Source organism: Accipiter gentilis, chromosome 15, assembly GCF_929443795.1.
Source record: "Accipiter gentilis chromosome 15, bAccGen1.1, whole genome shotgun sequence".
Lineage (NCBI taxonomy): Eukaryota > Metazoa > Chordata > Aves > Accipitriformes > Accipitridae > Astur > Astur gentilis.
Window position 1 is genome coordinate 8,537,836 of NC_064894.1, and position 18,741 is coordinate 8,556,576.

Here is an 18,741-nt window from a genome sequence, read left to right on the forward strand (position 1 = left end):
AGAAAAATAGCTAATACTGTGTTCATCTGTCAGAAGTCTATCTTCTGCTGGCTGAAGGTAGAAGGGATACATGGGAGGATTCAAAATAAAAATCAATAAATGAACTGATCCAGAATTTAAAAATCTTAAGAGAAATGGTATATAGAAGTCCTTAAATTGTGACTTCTTGAGAGGCTGTGTATAGCCATGAATTATTCTGTTTATTGGTCAAGCAAATTTCCTATACTGATGGAAAACAAGGCTTCTGTGATGTAGAAGATCATATTATATAGTAGTTGTCTTTGATTTTTTAAAAATACATGTTCCTTGGTGTCTGACTGTCTTTAAAAAAATTTCTTGTATTGTGGAAAAGATCTTTCTACCTGAATAATCAAATATTAATTTCAATTTTTAAAAGGGTTTGTCAGGAAAATAACTGAATTTAAGATGTTAGTGTATATCTGAAGGCTCTTAAAATAGCTTGTACTCAACAATGTTCCCTAAATGAAGAATTAAGCTACCTTTTCTATATTGTAACACACGAACACAGCGTGTTTATGGGCAGTTACTAAAGCATTGATGTATTTGCATCAGTGTGTTCTGACTTCTGGTCATTTGTTGTTCTCTGAGAAATGACCTTCCCTTCTTCACCTTTAGGCAAAAATAGTTTGGATGATGACCATGTTGTTCTGACCTGTATATTTGTGGTTTTGAGGTTCTAGAATGACTTTTCAAATAACTTGATTTCTGCTTCTGCTTACTGTAAAGTACGTCTGAAATAATACTTCATTTTCACAAAGGTCTACTAATAATGTGACTAGGGGTTGACTTGACATTTAATTTTAAGATGAATGTACAACTTCACATAACTTTTGCCAGATCTTCAATAACTGAGCAAGATTCTTTACTGGATTAATATGGGGCTGGTGAATGAGCTGTTTGCTATTGCCTACCTTGATCTTTCCTGACCTGGCAGTAGAGCATGGTTTATAAGACCACTCTCAAATTTGCTATCAGTGAAATCAACTGGTTTAATTTAACCTAACTAATTGCTTAGACTAATGCAATTGAATTTACCTGATATGAATTAGGGATTACTCTAAGTGCTGTGTTGGCAGATTCAGTGAGGTGGAGGGATAAGCAAAATGTCTTTGGTAACAAGTCACCTGAGTTAGTAAATTCTTCAACTGGTTAGTAGAGTTGGCTCTAGAAGGAAATGTGTCTGTGGCCTAACTCTGTCAGGAGGCTTGGAGGTGAACTTTGAAATTTCTTTCAGCCTAGGATTTGTCAGTATGAAAAACATGTTTAGTAACTGAAATTGGGAAGCTTCTTAGGGTTTCAGTGACTAAAACTGTATTTAAAGTGCCTTTCTAAGAGCAAGAAGGAGAATCTGAAAGGAGAAAAACAAGTGTTTAATTGATGATTGGTAATTCTGATGTCCTGATTCCTGTCGTCTACCCCGACACAGTAGGTGGTTAGGGATTTAGTATGCAGCCTTCTGGAAATTATACTGAAAAACCTAAAGAAGGTATGCCTGTGAAAACTTAGCTACTCATGTTGTGATTGCAAAAGTGTCCAGCCTTTTCAGTTCTAGTGAAAGTTATAAAAAAGTAGCAATTGCAGGCACCCTTTAAGTCCTGATGGATCTACAGAAACATAACTGATGTAGCACAAAAATGGTCTATCAAAATGAAACACCACATAAGAGCCCTAAAGCAAGTGCTCAACTTGAGGACAACAGGGCAGGTCAAGGATATTATCAATATCTTGGGTCTCTAGTAGCAGGATCTTTGTAGGGATTGTCTAGACAGCTGTACCTTTGAGATACTACCTCTGAAACAAGCTAGGTTTTGATGCTTAATTTAGTATTTATTGTAGTTATTTAGGTGTGGGTGTCCTCCTCATGTGTAGTGATAAATAATTGGAATTAACAAAAGAATCCAAATGTAAGCAGTTTTAAATCTTTTGAGTAATCCTTGTGGAGCAAGCTTCAGAGGCATCCTTGAGATGATGCTGTTTTGGAGTGGAGGTTTATTTTGAGAATGTAGATTTGGAAAATCATCTTGTTCTGAAAGCATGGGTTTCTTCCTCACTCCCCCAAGATACTGTTCAAACCAGTGGTTTTGGTGCTCGTATTCCTTCTGCATATAGGATAAGATTAACAGTGAGGTTTTACAGTTAGAAGTTAAATTGCTTTGCATAGTCTTTGGACATCTTGAATCTCCCTTTTATGTGTTTAAACATAGTTTACAACTATAACTGTAGAAAACAAGTAGCTAATATATTTAACAATTGTTACAGGCCATTTTGTGCTTATCCTGGAAAGCTCCTTCTGGTTGTAAGTCTGTGTTTGTTTTTTTCTCTTTATCTGAATTAATGTATCTTCTATAATTACATAATATATCTGTCCACATCAGTAGAAAGTGGTGATGTATGTCATTGATACGAGATTACTAATGTATGTATTTTTAAATTTCACTTATGAAAGAACATTTTTTTCTTTTGAACCAAATACAATCTTTAGTATTATCTGAATAATTCTAATTTACCTACAGTATCAAGTACACAAGAGTCTGGACTTCAGAGCATAGCTGGAAATCACAGAAGCATAAAAAGGAATGATTCTGGTGAAAATTCTTCTACTGTTACCAGACTTTTGCTTGGGTAATGTCTTGATTTCGTATTTTATTTCTTAAAACATCATTTAAACCAAACCCTAATGAATGCTACAGTGCTGTGGTTTTTTTTTCTTTTTCTTGCCTTCAGGGAGGAGAAGTCACATGAACTTGATGCTCTAGTTAATTACCACAATCCCTTAAGACCACTAAACAAATCTAACCAGGTAACACATGTAAAATTTTGCTTCAAAATCTTAAACTTTTCATTCTGCTTTACATACCTGATAACTTTCAATTTGCTCTTAGGCTTGCCCCTTTGGGAGGGTTCCTGTTAAACTGGTAACAGATGCTGGTGATGATATGAAGATGACGGATGTACCACTTACAGCTAGTGTTATGAAGAGGTATGGTTATTGGGTTTACTACAGCACAACAGATTTTGATGTTCCTTTTCACAGTGTTTCTACTGGATAGTGGAAATGTCAGATGTTAAGAATGTTAACATTGATCTAAAGATTTTTGACAAATAGTCATTATAGTTGCAGTAGGAATTGAAATAACCTATTTCATATCTTACTACTCAGATTCTTTGTATGAGAGCATGCAAAGATCAATTTCTTGTTCTGACTAATCAATCGGCTCAAAAGAAATGGAGAGTGAGGCAAAAATATATTTTGTTTAAAGTAACTTTTACATTTGTGTATTCCAGTTTCTAAAATTAAATATAAGGCAGTCTTGTAACTTCCAAAAGATTTTTTTAAATCCTCATTTTTAACATAATCTATATGATAATGATTATATTAAGGAAGTCGTTATGGTCACTTTATTGTGAATAACTGTTCAGCAGTGGAAGAATCTGACAAGGAAAATAGTATTTTGCTACATGTTACCTGACTGTAGCATAGCTTGAAAGTAAACAGAGGAGAAAGCTTTCTGCTCCCTGCCCTGCCAAATCAAGTCTGTTACACTAACTTTCTTCCCTTATTGCTGTGTGATTAAATCCATGCAGAAATGGGAACTTTGGGGAGAAATACGTAACCAAAGAGTGAAAACTGCTTACTTAGCCTCTCAGAAGTTAAAGCCCAATATTCTGAATCTGTGAAAGTAGTGGGATGATGCATTTCACATAATAGTATTGTTCTGTATTTCAAAATTTACTTTTGAACACACCATTGGGGTTTAGGATCTTATCCATAGCTTATTACTGTTTTCTATGGAAGACAACCAATTAAGTGATCTGTTATTTCGTAGGATGATGGTGGCATTGTTAGAGATTTCTTGTATTGTTTCTCACTGGGCTGTCAGTGTGCCTGCTTTTCTGTATATTTGAAACTTGTAGCCAAAAGTCTTCACGCAACTGTGTTTTTCATCCGGTTCACAAAAGGCAATCGTTACATTGTATGTTGGCATGTGATATAATTAACAATGTTATCTCAATAGGCAAATACCCAGTTCCAGATGTACAGCCTTTGTTGCACCTTTTCCACCATCAGAAGTGAAATCTAGTGGGGGTGACTCGGGAGACTTACAGGTAATCTAAATCTCTTTAAAATAGATACAAGGAAGTCTACCTGGCTGTCCTATGGTATTAGAAAGGAAAAAAATAACAACACTTTCTTCAAGAAAGAAATAAGGTAGAATTTGCCTTTATGTTAAGTAATCAATTGTGAATAGAAACATTCATTGTGGTTTTAAATTTGAAAATTGTTATGCATAATCAGGCATTAAGAGCTTTCTCTGAACAATACATCTGTCATATGATTTATGAAGAGGGGATAAACACATTTCATCTCGACTATAGGAGCTCTTTCAGCCATGAGTCTTATCACGGGAAGTACTGTATTCAATGAAGTCCATTTAATTGAGTTCATTAAGTGCTCTATGGAGCTGTAAATTATGGCTTTTGATAAAGATTAATTTTGAACTATGCCTTGCATTTTTATGTCTTGTGCCCCCTGAAGGAAAATTCAAGAATAGAAAGCATTTAGGTCTTTGTAATAGAAACTGTATGATTGGACATTCAGAGTATTGATGGATTTAAAAATAGTATCAGTAATACTTGTCTGTGTACCCTGCACTGTTTTCTGAAGCATGTTTCCTTTGTGGTGCATCGGTCATTAATTATCATAAAGAAATGTCTTTTGGACACTGTACTTGGCATCTCCTTTGATTCTTTTTAAGATGCTTTTTGTTTTCTTTAGTCCTTACAAGAAAAAAATTCTTTACAGTTGCAGATGTTGGATGAGGACAGCTTAGAAATGGCTACCAATTCAACTATAACTCTCAAAACCAAAATGGATGCAAGTCTTGCGATGAAAAGAGAAGGTAACTATTAATACGTGATGTTTCAGTAGTTTGAAATAGAATGAGCATTGAAAATTAGCTCTTTATTTTTTTAAAAATGCATTCCTAAATAAAAAATTCTTCAAAAAGTGAAAAAGTTGATCTGCTTGGAATTGAGGAGCATTTAATTAAAATTTGACTTTTGAGTGGTATATGTGAAAGTAGTAAAAAAACCCAAGCAAGCCAACCCACCCTCCCCACATCCACCCTGCCAAAACCCACAAAAAAATCCTCACTGCAACACTGCCCAAAAGTATGGAGTGCTGGGCTTGAAGTAAAATGCCACAGTGTAGTGCTAATTCATTATGTCCTTAGCTCTTACAATACACATGACATAAATAGGCATTGGCATAGCAACAATGCAAGGTTTCAGATTAAGACTTGCCAGCCTAAGTGTAGTAAAAATAATATTGCCAGAGTATCAGATCAGTGCTAGTTTATACAAAAAAAAAAATAAGGTCGATGTTGGCTGAGGGAAATTCAAACTAAGTATTACAATGTTCTTGACGGGGTTGTTTAGATTTTTTTTTTGAGACAGACTCAAATTATAGTAGTTTGCTTCTCCTGTGACTTTCCTTATGCATGCTCCTAGCTTACCCTATAGATGCTATAGCTCTAATTTCTTTTGTTGAAGTTTAATCTGAGATTGTTTTGGCTGAAGTAAGGTTTAAAAAGGTGAGACCGTGACATTGTCTTTCACTAGAAAAAAAGTGCAAAGCTCCCGCAATTCTCTCTGAATTCAGAACCTCTGTGTCATCTGTTGCTTTCAGTGCTCTGCTTTCTATCCTGTTTATCCATTATGTGAAACTAGCTTTTTCTGCTGCTGTTTACATATCAGACTGTTTCTCAGATTAGGATTCTTCACATATCTGAATTAATTGCTTCCGCTTTGGTCAGGCTTCTCTTTTTCTTGGTTTCAACTGTTAAGTATCTGTCGTCTTTGGTCAGCTTCACTGCCCCATGTACATGTTAACTTTATGTCACTGTGGGGATTTCTTAACTTGTTCTAATATAGTGTTTTCCTCACCTGAGTTTTACCACAGGATATGCATGCATCTTAATCTTTGGGCAAAGTACAGAATAAATAAGTTTCTTTAAAGGCATAGTTACTTTCTTATGAGGTTTTCCAAAAGTGTGAAAACGCTTTGTCAAAAGACAAATTGTTTTCCTCTTTTCCTATGTCCTGTGAAAAACCCCTGAATTATTTTCTCTGTTCTTTCCATATACTCAGTGCAATCCAATTTATGAATTTGTATTGCAGGAATCCTTTGTGTGAATGACACTTGTACTAAATAAATGTGTACTCTTTAGAGACTTAGTAAATTTCAGTCAATCAAATGCACTGTTACACTTTTGCTTTAAACAATATAGTGTTTCAGCGTTAACCGTATTGTAATTTTTAGAAATTTTATTTTTAAAGAAATCTAAGTTTTGCTACCATTCGAATGGCTGAGATTCTCATTGCGTTATTAACGTACTTTTGAGGAATGAGTTTTAACTTATTTTAGAAACAGGTGGTTTTGGTGTATTTGAAAAATAACCTAAGCTCTACTTATCTGTTTATCTAATGCATGGAGTTTGACTGTTGTGTGAAGTCACCTCACGACATAGAAATAGTGGTGGTGTGAGACCACTTTACATTGTGGTCTTTCTGGGATATGTTATAAACAACTCAGATTTATAGCAAGTATTTCAGGGCTGGTAAAATTTAGAAGGTTACTACTAATGACTTAGCACCAACACTGTGGAATATGGAATATGTGTACTCATCTTTTACTGTTACTTGCCAGTTCTGTGCTTCATTAGAAATCTAGTTCCCTAGATGGCTTTCTGATCTTCCTGAAGAAATCCAGTGAAAATGTCTAATATTGCAAGAGCTGGATTTAGGATTATATATGTACCTATATATTGTAGGAAGGAAAGAAAAAGATTTCATTTGAAAAATGGTGATTTTTTTTTTTTTTTAACTTCAGTGTCCCCTCAACCCCCTGCGAAACCTTTCCCATGGACTTGTATTGGGAATAGTTTGGGTTTCAGGTCATACTGTCCCTGTTTGTGCTTCATTCAAGCTTCCAGATGAGATCCCGGTTGTACTAGCTCAGTCCTTTGGTAGCTGAATTGCACTCAGCTTCTGCTTAGCATGGAATACTGCTTTCTAGTCATGGGAAAAGAAAACTGAATGACCGTGTGCAGGAGCATTCTTAGGCTGTGCTATCTGCAGCCTGACCTGCAATCTTCTACCAATTCAATGTCCTGTTATGTCTGCAGAAGGAACCCTGAGATGGAGCATGCCTTCTCCCGTTATGCCTTTGTCTTCAGTCATTACAGCTTGTAGGCTGCCTGTTGTCACACACAACAGATTTCTGATTTGAAGTATTGCAGTAAACTTATCTTCAGTGCTTTATAAACCTGCTCAGCGTCCCTGGATGTTGTAGTAAAAATTATGAATATGATCTTTTTCTGTGCGTTGGTGAAGGAAATAGTTGTATCTCTGTTACTGATATAGTAGTATCTTAAGATTCTGAATAAAGTTGCCACGTCACTACACTGAATGGAATATGAATCCTGAAGATTACATTAATGCCTTTTAATGCCTGATTCCAGTAAGTCAACTGTGTTCATTTATTCTGATACAGAAAATGAGGTAAAATTATTCTAGAAACTATGGGATAAATCTGCCAGAAACTGTTTCAAGTACTAAATATCAAGTCTTTATCTGACTTTTTTTTCTTCCAGAAAATAAAATCCAGCATCAGGAGCTGAAGATACCAGAGCCAAGGAGTCTGGAAAGTCAACAGCAACCATCTAGTTCTGGTGAAAGCTATAGAAAGCAATTGGATCAGATTAAACTAAACTCTGTTAATGCCAGAAAAAAATGGCCAAGTCAAGAAGTGACACAGCAGAGCTGCTACAGAGAGGTAAAGTAACAAGAATACGTAGTGGTTTTCTAGCTGCAGCAGCCTTTACATGTTGAAAAAAATGATTTCTGTGTTCTCAATTGTGGTTCCTTTTGTGGAATAATACCTTGTTTTGCCCTCTGTAGGGAAAACAATCGAGCCTTGAACAGTCTGGTCATTCCATTTCAAAAGGATTATCACCACCAGATGCTGTTTCGAAGAAGAGTGATCCATCACGTGTTTGTGGAACACCAAGCACCACATATAGTGATTATATGGACTGGTAAGCTAGTTCTTTGAGCTACACACTCATAAATGGTAGTCGATCTCTGGAAAGACTTTAGCAGTTTTCAACAGGGTTTCTTAAGCTTTTCTGTTCAGATAGCAAACTAGATTTGAGTGCTTCCAATGCTTGATGTCAAATGCCTGACTTCTAAGATTCAGATTTCATTTAGAGAGCTTTGTCTTCCATGTCAGCTTTTCAGCATTTGGAAGTACATCAAATCAAGAAGGCCTTATTACAGTATTTACCTCTTTCTCTTTCTGCTATATGACACTTTCTTCTGGATGCCTTGCTGTTTGTGGCTGACAGGCTTTTTAAATTGATAACTGTGTATCAGTCTGGTTCCCATGATGCAAATGTCTGGGTTCTGTTTAAAAGAAGTGAAAGGAATCTAGAGGCTTGCAGAATTGAGCACTCAAGTTAGGAAATGCTAGCATTTGTTTATCCATGCAGTCTTAAATTAGGCATAAACCCCTGTGCATATGTTAATAAATCTTTCTAATTACATGATTACTTACTATTTTTATAAGTCTCTAGGATGAATCATGTAGGTCAAGGCTATATGATGAGTAAGCACTGTTCCTGTTGGTAGGGCCTCTGTCTCTGTAGCTGTAGAATTTAGAATATACGTAGTGAATGAAGCACATCATCTCATTGATGGGCCTTGATAAAAGTAGTCCTTGAATAGATTCTGTTCTTGTTTCTTTCAAACTTGTGATAATATGTAAATTTTTTAAAAATAAATTCTCATTACACACAGTATGTATGACATGTGGTAAAAATGCAGAATTGTTGAGTGCTTTTGTGTTCAGTGAGAACCGTGCCTTTTGACTGGTTTTGACTGGGTTTTTTTCCCAACTTTTGTCACTTTATTCTCTACAAAAAAGTCCTAGGCATATACATTCTTATCCAGTTCTAATCTTAGCATCAGTTTCTGTAAATACTGTGGAAAAAACATTTATTTTATAATATAACTAAATATATGGTAGACATATCAAGGGAACAAATAAAAAAAAATAAAGGGTTTCTTGCAATCTTTAGTTTTCTGAAATACACAATCTTTATGCTAATATACAGCATAGCTAAAGTTCTCAAACCTCTCATGATTGCCTTGAAGTTGTTTGTCTCAATATGCTCACTTTAAAAAAAGTCTCATCTAAAAAAAGTTTTGAATAAAGAACAATAAGCTAAAGAAAACTGACTGTGGCTTAGACTATCTTTCTGTCTTATGGTCAGCTGTTCCAGTTATATGGTAATTTCATTTTCCAGTTTATGCGGAGTGCTGGCTAGTATCTGAAGATGGGGATTTAATTAATTACTGTTTTAAGAAATGTTTCCTAAGTATGTTATAGTTTAAGTGTACTTCTAAAGGGCTTCAAAGTCAAGAAGTTGAAGTGGTCTTAATGCCAATTATTGAATGTAGCAGAGGCTTGGGCTTTTGCTAGTCAATAGCATTTAACTTTCAAGCAGCACTGAAAATTTCAATTTTGTTGTTAGAATAATCTTTAAAAATATACAACTAAACGCAGATATTGTTCATAATTTCCTTTAGTTTCAGAACACCAGTTGTAAAGAACAACTTTCTACCAGGATGTCAAATTTCTACTCCGTACAGCCAGCTCTCATATTTCTTGCCACATACTCCAGCAACTCCATTTCAGAATCAAGCTGGCTTGCAGGTAATGATTTTAGGCTGTCTTTTGCCATTTTTCAGTACATATTTTCATTGGAGACTACGTTAAATATATGCAGTATATGTATTTTTTAATCTAAAGTTGCTGTTCATCTTCCTGGATGAGTAATGGAAAGTAGTCTGTATTGCTTATTCTCAAAATAACTGTTTCTTCATATGTATTTCTGAATTTAGGTAAAATAAGTCATTTCTTGAAAAATCAGTTCAGTTGTGTCAAAATCCTGAAGCCTTTAAGTCTGCAATCTAAGCCATTTCAGATTCTACTTCATGACAGAGACAAGAACTAGTCACTATTTTTGTTCTGCTATGCTTTTATAGTTGTACTACACACTACAGTGGAGTACCCATAAAGAGAAGCGGTGTGCATTGCAAATCATAAGAGTCTGAGGGAGGTAAAAGAATGAAGAATTACATTCATTCTGCATTTTGTTAGACTTCATAAATTTTGATGCATTTGTAGTGGCCTGAAATCATGTAAAAATGGATTACCTTAGATGGATTGCACATTCAGGTAGGAATTTTGCTAACTGTAGACAGAATTGGGGGATAGGTTTAAGCTTCCTACCAGAGGATTAACATTTAAAATTTGTGGGCGTTCTACAGTTTGGTATAGCAGGTACGGGCAAGACAGGCTGTTTCAGCTTCACAGCACTTAAGTCTGCTAGCTAGTAGTTAACTTCAAATAAAATAGTAGGTGATTTGAGTACAGCTCTAAGTTGCGTGCTGTGACTGAAAATGTCTTGGATTTAAACAAAGCTTCCAACGTTATCTGTAAAGAGGGAGGTGTCTCTAACGATCTGAGAAGCCTTATAAGGAACACCCTTTTCTTGATTTCCAGGGTGAAAAGCATTGGTATCTTTTATAAGAGTTCAGTGATGTTAACATGCCAAGTGATGATCATTATACAAATACTTCTGCTATTGGGATCTTTAGCTTTCAAGACCTATTTAAAGCTTAGCTTTACTACACTTTATGTTGTTCAGAAAGACCAAGACAACTTAAAGCATATTAACTTGATAAAAAGTAGAGTTCTACCAAGTTCCACTGCATGTATATCAATGTTTTCTTAACTTTTTCTGTATGTACACAGGTTCCAGCTTCTATACCATCACATGAATGTCTTGCCATCAAAGGAAGAATTTATACAATATTGAAGCAAATAGGTAGTGGAGGCTCAAGTAAGGTAAGGTGCTCTTCTATCCTTTTAGACAGTCACTCATTTACACAGTAGTAGTTGTATTGTAAACAAACGTTGAAGTTATCTGAGTGTGTAGTACTAGCATGTACAAAGTGTTTGAGTGACCCAGAGAATCCAGGAATTTGTCACTTTAATGCTATGCTTAGACTTTCTCCCTCATGGATGCAGAAGAAACAGCACACATTACATTTGGTACAATGCCGTTTTATCTGAGTCTTCAGATAGCCTGCAATAACAACTGAATGAATGTATTATGAAAATGGTGCTTCAATTATTACAGCATGGTAAGCACAGTTAGCTGCTTTTTATAAGGAAATTTGGGGTCACAGGAGCTTGGGAAACAGTTTTGGCAAAACCTCTTGTTCAGAAGATAAAGAATTATAACAAAACCAATATAACCAGTTCTGTGTGAGTTAGATTTCTCTTCTGTTGGCTTTCTTCTGTCTCCCACACCTCTGTTTTACCTGTATTATTAGTCACAGGGACAGCCTAATAATTTCTGTAAGGGAAATTTGATTCATGGACTCATTGGTTAATCTTCAGTAACAGCCTACGTAGTACTTAGTCTGCAGCACACAGAAAGTGAAATGGTTACTTTGAGGCATGCAGTGAAATATAAATTGGATCCTTAAGTTCAATGACAACATTTCTATTTAAAACTCTCTCTTTTTTTAACGTATCTTTTTGACTTGCCAAAAATTGCCCAGAGAGCTTTAGTTAGAGCTAGTTTTAGAACTGAGTATCTCTAATCTTAGCCTAAAGTTCAGTCCACTAAATCATCTGGTGTTTTGTTTTAAATGCATGGATTTTCCTGAACTGGCTTTAAGTATCTGAGATAAGTACTTAAGATTGACCTTGTTTTATAGCTTTTCTATTTTTTAATTAAAAATATTTGATAGTTGCCATTTCATCAGTAGCTTACTTGGATGGAGGATGCTCAAGCTCTCATGGTGCAATTAGTATACTCACTTAAAATAGGCCTCCCTTGCAAAACTGAGGAGTGCAGAAGTGCTATCTTAAAAAGTGACAACTATTGTCAACAGCATGTATACTTTATTGGTTTTCAGGCATCTTACAATCCAGTAAATAGTCATGGAAAAGGCACTAGAATTTTGTTTAAAAATCCCCGTATGTCTAGACTTCAAAATTTTAAACGCATTTATCTAATCATATTTATTTAAACTTGGCTTATATTTATGACCCTTTGTGCCTACTTTTATTTTGGTTTCATGTTTGCATATGCAGAAACTGACAGAACCGAAGTGGTACTGAGCAATCAAGCTGTGTGCTTTCTAGTGATAGAAGAAACAGTCTGGATGTGTTATAAGAGATGGGAAATTGGTTTTAAAAGTTGCAATATCTTAATCATAGAATAGTTTGGTTTGGAAGGGACCTTTTAAAAGTCATCTTTAAAAGGTGCTCACCCTGCAGTGAGCAGGGACATCTTCAACCAGATCAGGTTGCTCAGAGCCCCATCCAGCCTGACCTTCAATGTTTCCAGGGATGGGGCATCTGCCACCTCTCTGGGCAACCTGTGCCAGTGTTTCACCACCTTCCTGGTTAAAAATTTCTTCCTTATATCTAGTCTGAATCTACCCTTTTGTTTAAAACCATTACCCCTTGTCTTACTGCAACAAGCCCTGCTAAAAAGTTTGTCCCCATCTTTTTTATAAGCCCCCTTTAAGTACTGAAAGGCCACAAGAAGGTCACCCCGGAGCCTTCTCTCTTTCAGGCTGAACAACCCCAACTCTCTACCCTGTCTTCATAGGAGAGCTGTTCCAGCCCTCTGACCATTTTTGTGGCCCTCCTCTGGACCTGCTCCAACAGGTCCATGTCTTCCCTGTGCTGAGGATGGCAGAGCTGGATGCAGTACTGCAGGTGGGGTCTCACTGGAGTGGAGTAGAGGGGGAGAATCGCCTCCCTCGACCTGCTGGCCACGCTTCTTTTTATGCAGCCCAGGATATGGTTGGCTTTCTGGGCTGTGAGCGCATATTGCTGGGTCATGTCCAGCTTTTCATCTACCGGTACCCCCAAGTCCTCCTCCGCAGAGCTGCTCTCCATCCCTTCATCCCCCAGCCTGTATTGATCCCACTTTCTGTGTCATTGATGAAGGTACTAAACAGTACTGGTCCCAGTATGGACCCCTGAGGGACACCACTTGTCACCCATCTCCGTCTGGCCATCGAGCCGTTGACCACTACCCTCTGGATGCAACCATCCAACCAATTCCTCATCCACCGAACAGTCCACTGATCAAATCCGTATCTCTCCAATTTGGAGAGAAGGATGTTGTGGGGGACTGTGTCAAAGGCCTTACAGAAGTCCAGATAGGTGACAGCAGTAGCTCTTCCCTTGTCCGCTGCTGTAGTCACTCCTTCCTAGAAGGCCACTGGGTTGGTCAGGCAGGACTTGCCCTTGGTGAAGCCATGCTGGCTGTCTCCGATCACCTCCCTGTCCTCCCATGTGCCTTAGCAGAGCTTCTAGGAGGATCTGTTCCATGATCTTCCCAGGCACGGAGGGGGAGGCTGACAGGTCAGTAGTTCCCAGGGTCCTTTCTACCCCTTTTTAAAAAGGGGTGTGATGTTTGCCTTTTTCCAGTCACCAGGCACTTCACTTGACTGCTGTGACTTTTCAAGTATCGTGGTGACTGGCTTGGCCACTGCATCAGCCAATTCCCTCAGGACTCTGGGATGCATCTCGTCAGGTCCCATAGACTTCTGTATGTTCAGGTTCCTCAGGTGGTCTCCAATCTGATCTTCTCTTACCGTGGGAGGGACTTTGCTCCCCCAGGCCCTGTCTTGCAGTCCATCCACTCGAGAGGTGTGGGAGGAGAGGTTGCCAGTGAAGACTGAGGCAAACAAGTTAAGAATCTTACATCATTTTATTAATCCAGAGAGTAATAAATTGAAAAGAATAACAATAGAATAGAATATTTCAGTTGGAAGGGACCTATGATGATCACCTATTCATTCCACAGTTGGACAACTTGTCCAGAAAGATGCTGTGAGGGACAGTATTAAAAGCCTTACTAAACCCTAGAAAAACTACATCCACTGCCTTCCCTTCATCCACTGGGTGGGTGACCTCATGGTAGAAGGATATCAAGTTAGTTAAATGGGGCTTTCCCTTTATGAACCCATGTTGACTGTGCCTGGTGATTGCATTTTCTTTTAAATGCCTTTCAACAGTACCCAGTATGATGATCTCTGTAATTTTTCCAGGAACTGAGGTTAGGCTAACAGTTCTGTAGTTTCTTGGGTCTTCCTTCATGACCATATTGTAAATTGGAATAACGCTGGCCAGCTTCCAGTCAGCAGGGACCTCCAGGAGGAAAAGCTTCCTGTGTTGGCAGCATACAATTGTAGAATGAGGTAGGATGGAAGGGGTGTCTGCATGTCTCTTGGTCTAATGGTCTGCTTAAAGCAAGGCCTAAACACAGCAGGTTGCTTGTTGTCTTTTGCAGTCAAGTTTTGAGTATTGCCAAGCATGGAGATTTCACAGCCCCTCTGGACAAGCTGTTCGACTACATGATGGTGGAAAAAATTTCCTGATATCTAATTGGAATTTTCCTTGTTAGCTATGCATGTTGCCTCTCATACTTTGATGGTTCAAGAGAAGTCTGTCTTTTTTATACCTTCCCTTTAAATAGTTGAAGACAGCAATAAGATTCCTTGTAGCCTTCTCATCTTCAGAGTGGAGGGACTCAGTGCTCTCAGCCCCTTCTCATGTGCCATGTGGTCTAACCTCCAAATCATCTTGGTGTGACGAAATGGATGTGCAGTGGCAGGTCAAGCCCTTACCTTTGTGGGAAGTGTAATTTTGCATGCTTCATTTTAGGAATAGTTCAGACTTGTGATCAAATACACCTAGTGAAATATAATGTGGTACCAAGATGGTTTCTGATAGAGGGTTGTTTCTGTTGTAACTGGTGGCTTCTTAATTTTTCTTCATGCTGACTTGTATGAACTTTTTTCTAAATGTAGTGTTGCTTCTTCCTTTCAAAAAGGTACGCTTTTCCTTTGAAATTCTGGCTGTGGCAAGATGAAGGGCCATGGTAAATCAGAACTGGGATTGAATGAAGTTAACTGATACTGTTTTACAGGTGTTTCAAGTACTGAATGAAAAGAAGCAGCTGTATGCTGTCAAATACGTGAATCTAGAGGAAGCTGATCAACAGACTGTTGAGAGCTATAAAAATGAAATTGCTCATTTGAGTAAACTGCAGCAACATAGTGATAAGATCATCCGCCTTTATGGCTAGTGAGTAAATGCTAGTTTTATTAAACCAGTATCTTTTTATATAAAGAAGTTGCCTTAAATTGTAACGTAAGTATTTTTATTTATTTTTAGTGAAATTACTGAGCATCATATCTACATGGTAATGGAGTGCGGAAATATTGATCTCAATAGCTGGCTCAAAAAGAAAAAAAACATTGATCCATTGGAACGAAAGAGCTATTGGAAAAATATGCTGGAAGCTGTTCACACAATCCATGAATATGGTATTCTTATATAATTCTAGGTATTTGTATAGGCTCTATGGGAGAGATAATGTGTTTAAGTTTCAGAGGTGGTACTGCTTAGTTTTGGTGGAAGCCTAGTGATCTTCAAAGACGGGAATTTACTGTATTGTGAAAAAAAAATTATCAGTGAAACAAAAGACAAAGCGTAAATTTTGATGCAGAAGCAGACTTGCTGACTTTGCTAACTCAAAGGGATCTCTAAGTATCACTGTTGCATAATGCTTTCTATTTCCTTGCAACAACTGGAAAATAATCTTTTCTGTATTGGACTACGTTGTATACTCCCAATACTGCTTGTTCTCCGTTAGACTCAAATTTCAGCTACTCATCTTCTCCAGAGAAGCTTTGATGTTAATGACAGCTTTTACACAGCTCTGTTGTCTTTCCTTTGACATAATGTTTCAGCTTTTCCACATAGTTCTTCAGGCCTTCCTTTCATCTTTACCTGTAACTGAACTGCATGCATCTGTATGCTGTTTGGCTGTATAATATAAAGGAGAGAGCAGATTTGGATCATTTTCCTATTTAAGAAAAAGAGGAGACCTGTACATATAGCAGAGTATCATCTCTTTACAGCACAAGAACCCTAGAACATTCAATAAATAGAAAGACAGCAAAACCTACTAAAGCACAGGCTACATACTACATGATGTGTCCTTGAAACAAACAGTTTTGCAAAACACAAAGATGGATTGACTGATTATATGGATAATAATCAAAATTCATAATAAATCATGTGAGTAGGGTTTGTGAGAAGTCAGTCATAGGTAATCCTCAGTGAGTGGTCCCTTTGAGATCAGGAGGCAGAAAACATCAGACTAAGCAATATAATTCTTTTATTTTAAGTACCTGCTTAGCTGATTTATGTAAGAGAAAGCTACAGGAGTGGACAGGGCATTGAATTGCTCCAGAACAGCAGTTCAGTATGGCAATGTGCACATCCAGCCATAGGGCCTATCGCTGAGAGAAAATACGCAACTTGAGTCTTTTAGAGCTATTTTGGGGTGCCTGCAGGTTTGAATAAGTAATAATTCAAACTATAAGCTTATGCAATCATAACTGTTTAAAAAGAAATGGAAACACTTTATGAAATCTGCAAAGAATAATTAGGTTTTGGCCAAGTAAAGCTGATGGGCAACTTCTCTCTCTGCAGGGGTTATGGCAATTGAGCAATAAAAACCGCCACAGTAGTAACTTGGGTTGACTAAACCTGGATTGACTTTAAACTTTATTTTACAGGCATTATTCACAGTGATCTGAAACCAGCAAACTTTCTGATAGTTGATGGAATGTTAAAACTAATTGACTTTGGCATTGCAAACCAAATGCAGCCAGATGTGACAAGCATCATTAAAGATTCTCAGGTGAAATACTTTTGAGAAATTGATGTACACTTTTCTGTAAAGTGCTATAGTACTTGCTGATTATGTTGATTAATGTAGTAACATCAATGAATACTGAAAGTTTGTGCTAAATGGTTTTATATGTATATATAAATATTCATATATATGACTCTTACATGTTTTAATTGAATGTAATAACAATAGCCTTCAGCCTTAATAGAAACAAATTTTCAAGAAGCTTTTCAGTGCTTCGAGAGAAAAATCTATCAAGTGAGTTAAATTAAGTGCATGTGTCACTTAAAGGAATATTTTTACATTTTAATGGCTAGGTTGGCACAATGAATTATATGCCACCGGAAGCAATAAAAGATTTGTCTTCCTATGGAGAAAATGGGAAATCTCGATCTAAGGTAACAATCTTTTTTCTGCTGTTCTCTTCATGTTAAGAAGAAAGTAGTTCAGGCATATATTATTATAAGACTTAGTTTTCTCAAAAACTTCCACTGAAACTAGAACACAAGGAAATCCATTGTGCCATGGTGATGGTGAGCAGAGAGTGAAGGCTAAGTTCATTCCTCTCAACTACCTAAAAGCATTTTGCAGATGGTGTTTAAAAAAATATAAGTGCTGAATTAATAAGTAAAATTGAAAATAAAACAGATGCACAGGCTTGGGCATTGGAGGACCTGATAATATAATGAGAATACCTAAACTGAATAATAAATGTAAGAATATTTTAAAATCCATTTTTATGGATCAATATAAAAGTCTTCCACTATGTTATCAATGTGAATGGCATTGAACAGCAATATAGAGTACAGTGAAATGCATGCAGCCTCTCACATATCAGAGGCTGTACCATTGACTGATGTTACAAAAGTCTTTTGATCATCTTAAGGGTCCATCATGCTGTGCATCTCTGACAAGTCCTTCTTTGCACTGAAATCACTCCACAGGCTAGAGCTTTCAGAGGGTGTTTCTGGGAGGATATTCTGTGGTGTCAAGTGAAAGAATCATTCCTTGATCACTTCTTGGTTGCCTGTTGTGCTGCCAAAAATTGGTGGAGCTCTTATGGTACTGCTAGCTGCTACACATCTATATTTTAGCATTCTGCATAAATAACCATGGCTTAAAAATCTTTTTCTGAAAGCAAGAAAACTTGCTTTCTGATATAAACCATTGTTAGCATGTTTGCTTAAACAACAAGATATGATGATGCTTGTATCATTGTCCTATTTTTTAATTCTTTTGAGAGGCAGGTTTTGCAAGAAATGAGTGATACCTAATAAGGTCTTTTATAAGATTATACAATGAAGTCTAGTATGTTAGGGGGCACATGTACGAGTTTTGTGTATCCTATTAATTTTTCTATGCTACAGAGTACTGTGTATTGTAGAGCTTATAACTTCAGTAGGGCAACAATGTCAGTTATGAAGAAAGTACTGAAGGAAAGCAATTTCACATTGGCAGTCAAACTTCAGTTAAGGAGTACATAGTTTTGTGGAAAGGTATTTAAAAAATCCATATTCATATAAGTGCATATACACATTCAAAGATTGTGACTTAACAGTTCAATGGAAGTATTACTATGTAGCAAAACAGAATTTTGTCATTCTAAACACAGAATATGATGTTTTATAGACGGATTTCTTCTGTTAAGGATGATACTTTTAACCTCTTTTACATTTTAAAAAATTGTTCTGGAGCTCAGCTTATCCAAGCAAAAATCTAACAATTGTGCTGGAGTCACACTGTGTGCCTCTTTCCCCACCTCCTTTGTCTCCCCTACTCCCCCAACCTTATGTGCTTTTCTTAAAAATGCTTCAGCTTCAACAGGAGAAGTAGAAAGTCCTCCTGTAAGGAA

General features: G+C 36.9%; 1 protein-coding gene across 1 annotated transcript in view; it reads left to right on the forward strand.

Moving 5' to 3' along the window:
- Positions 1–18,741, forward strand: part of TTK (TTK protein kinase) — a 41,858-nt gene that overhangs the window by 17,056 nt on the left and 6,061 nt on the right. Inside the window, exons 7-19 of the mRNA XM_049818156.1 lie at positions 2,535–2,643; positions 2,746–2,821; positions 2,904–3,001; positions 4,038–4,128; positions 4,826–4,922; positions 7,677–7,858; positions 7,984–8,120; positions 9,673–9,799; positions 10,904–10,996; positions 15,114–15,271; positions 15,362–15,513; positions 16,774–16,898; positions 17,207–17,287. Coding sequence (XP_049674113.1) covers positions 2,535–2,643; positions 2,746–2,821; positions 2,904–3,001; positions 4,038–4,128; positions 4,826–4,922; positions 7,677–7,858; positions 7,984–8,120; positions 9,673–9,799; positions 10,904–10,996; positions 15,114–15,271; positions 15,362–15,513; positions 16,774–16,898; positions 17,207–17,287 — 1,526 coding nt within the window. The remainder of the gene's footprint in view (positions 1–2,534; positions 2,644–2,745; positions 2,822–2,903; positions 3,002–4,037; positions 4,129–4,825; positions 4,923–7,676; positions 7,859–7,983; positions 8,121–9,672; positions 9,800–10,903; positions 10,997–15,113; positions 15,272–15,361; positions 15,514–16,773; positions 16,899–17,206; positions 17,288–18,741) is intronic.